Source organism: Pteropus alecto, unplaced genomic scaffold (genome assembly GCF_000325575.1).
Source record: "Pteropus alecto unplaced genomic scaffold, ASM32557v1 scaffold717, whole genome shotgun sequence".
NCBI classification, from domain to species: domain Eukaryota; kingdom Metazoa; phylum Chordata; class Mammalia; order Chiroptera; family Pteropodidae; genus Pteropus; species Pteropus alecto.
The window spans coordinates 30,618-32,881 of NW_006439205.1; the positions used below are offsets into that span (position 1 = coordinate 30,618).

At 34.2% G+C, this 2,264-nt stretch overlaps 1 protein-coding gene across 1 annotated transcript; it reads right to left on the bottom strand.

Annotated features, from left to right (window-relative positions):
* Positions 1-322: 322 nt before the first annotated feature.
* Positions 323-1,256, bottom strand: LOC102895510 (olfactory receptor 8K3-like). The gene is given in 2 exon segments (XM_015592929.1): positions 323-1,187; positions 1,189-1,256. Coding segments are annotated over 2 exon segments (933 nt in total).
* Between the last annotated feature and the right edge of the window lie 1,008 nt (positions 1,257-2,264).

The window sequence follows — 2,264 nt, forward strand, 5'->3', positions numbered from 1 at the left end:
CTTTTACCATGCTAGGCACTACAGATAAAATTGTGAATGTAAAATACAGGCTGGCATTATGAAAATAAATATTTAGTGGCAGCAAATAGACTACATGTGAGAATATGTAAGAATGGCATCTTATCTAAACATGAGAGTAAAAATTACTATTTAAAGTAGGATCAGAGTGTACACATCTGTTAGTGATACATTGTGTTTGAAAATGATGAATATTTTTTTTATCCCTGTACATATCACATTGAATCTGGCTCATCTAAGGAAATGAAAGCAAATTGTTGAACAATCTAGTTATAATATACATTGACTAATACATAATCTCTTGCTACCATATCTTACAATGAATTTTCAGTAGGATATTGGCACACATGTTCCAGGTTCTAGTCAGGGCATTTTTCACCACTTTGTTCCTCAAACTGTAGATCATGGGATTCAACATGGGTATCACCAAAGTGTAAAATAAAGAGGCCATTTTATCAGTATCAGATGAATTTTTGGACTTGGGCTGCACATACATAAATAAGAGAGTACCAAAGTATAAGACCACCACCATCAGGTGTGATCCACAGGTGGAGAAGGCCTTGTGCCTACCCTTTGCAGAATGCATCTTGAGGATGGCAAGAAGGATCAACATGTAGGACCCAAGGACTATCAGAAGTGATGACATCAAAGTAAAAGCTGCAAATATGAGAATTATCAATTTAATTTCATGTGTGTCTGAACACAGCAAAGATATCAATGGTAGACTATCACAGTAGAAATGCCTGATGACATTGTACCCACAAAATGATAAAACAAAAATTTTTATGGTAATCACCAAAGACAAAAAGACACTATATAGATAGGATATTGTCACCAGCAACTGACATAATCTTTGTGACATGATGACTGTGTAGAGCAGAGGGTTGCAGATGGCCACATAACGGTCAAAAGCCATTGCTGACAGAAGGAAAATTTCGCTAGTAATAAACATACTGAAGAAAGAGAGTTGGGTAGCACACCAATTATAGGAGATTGTATGTTGATCTACAACCAAGCTTACTAGCATTTTTGGTCCTACGGCAGTCGAATAACCAAGATCAGTAAATGCCAGGTGTGTGAGAAAGAAGTACATGGGTGTTTGCAGCCTGGAGTCCACCTTGGTCAGGATGATCATGCCTAGGTTGCCCACCACTGAGACCACATAGATGCAGCTCAGGGTGGTTTGTGATTCCCATGAGAATGAATTCTTTCAGTACTGTTACGTTTTGCTGTTCCATCTAGGCCATTAAGGGAAATTACTGTGGGGAAAACCATTAGAAGAGTCATTAGATTTCAGAAGATATCATCTGGTAAACTTTTAGTATGCAAACCCATTGTAGCTAACTCAAACCCAAGGTTTTTAATAGCAACAATTTAAATTGAAACTCACCTTCATCGTTAAATGTCGAACCAAATTTAGAAACCATTGTAACCTAACATATATAGTAACCATTTTATTTTTTGTGTCACATACTGCTTATCATAGCAAAGTATATACAATCCTTTATAGTTCTGTCAACAGAATATCATTAGAAATATAAAGAAACATAGACTCATACAATAGTTCAGTGGTTATTCGAAGGAAGGAAAGGAGGGGAAAAGGGGTGATAGGTAAGGGTATAGAGGGTCAAATATATGGTGATGGAAGACAATTTAACTTTGGGTGGCGAACATTTAATGCAATATACATATGAAGTGTTATTAAATTGGACACTTGAAACCTATATACTTTTATTAACCAGTGTCCCCTTAATACATTTAATTAAAATAAAGAACAGTTTAGCTTACATTGGAAAATCTGATATTTTTAAATTTTTTTTTATTTAAAAGACACATATTTGTTTAAATAGATTTTAAAGAAATTTTAGAAAGAATTACAATAGAAAGTAATATAGCCCTCTACCTCCTGATCCTGCAACTTCAGTCCCAACCTCCAAAGATAATCATTATTAACTCATTTAATACACTGATTTGCTTCTCTTAATTATAACTCCCATATCAAAATGGTATTCTCATTTTACTATCCATTTGATTTTCTCAGTTTAAATTCCTCTATGAGTTCATGTTTTAAATTTTAAATTAATGATTGTGTTTTCTTTACCTCTATTTCTTTAACCCCTTTTCCCTTCAGATTATTTTAAAGGTGGGTCCTTCTTATCTTTCATGGAAAAAATCGTCTAAATTTTGTACAAAATCTTTCAGAGTATAAAATTGATGACTGCACAGCAAATCATCCTAAGAGGAAA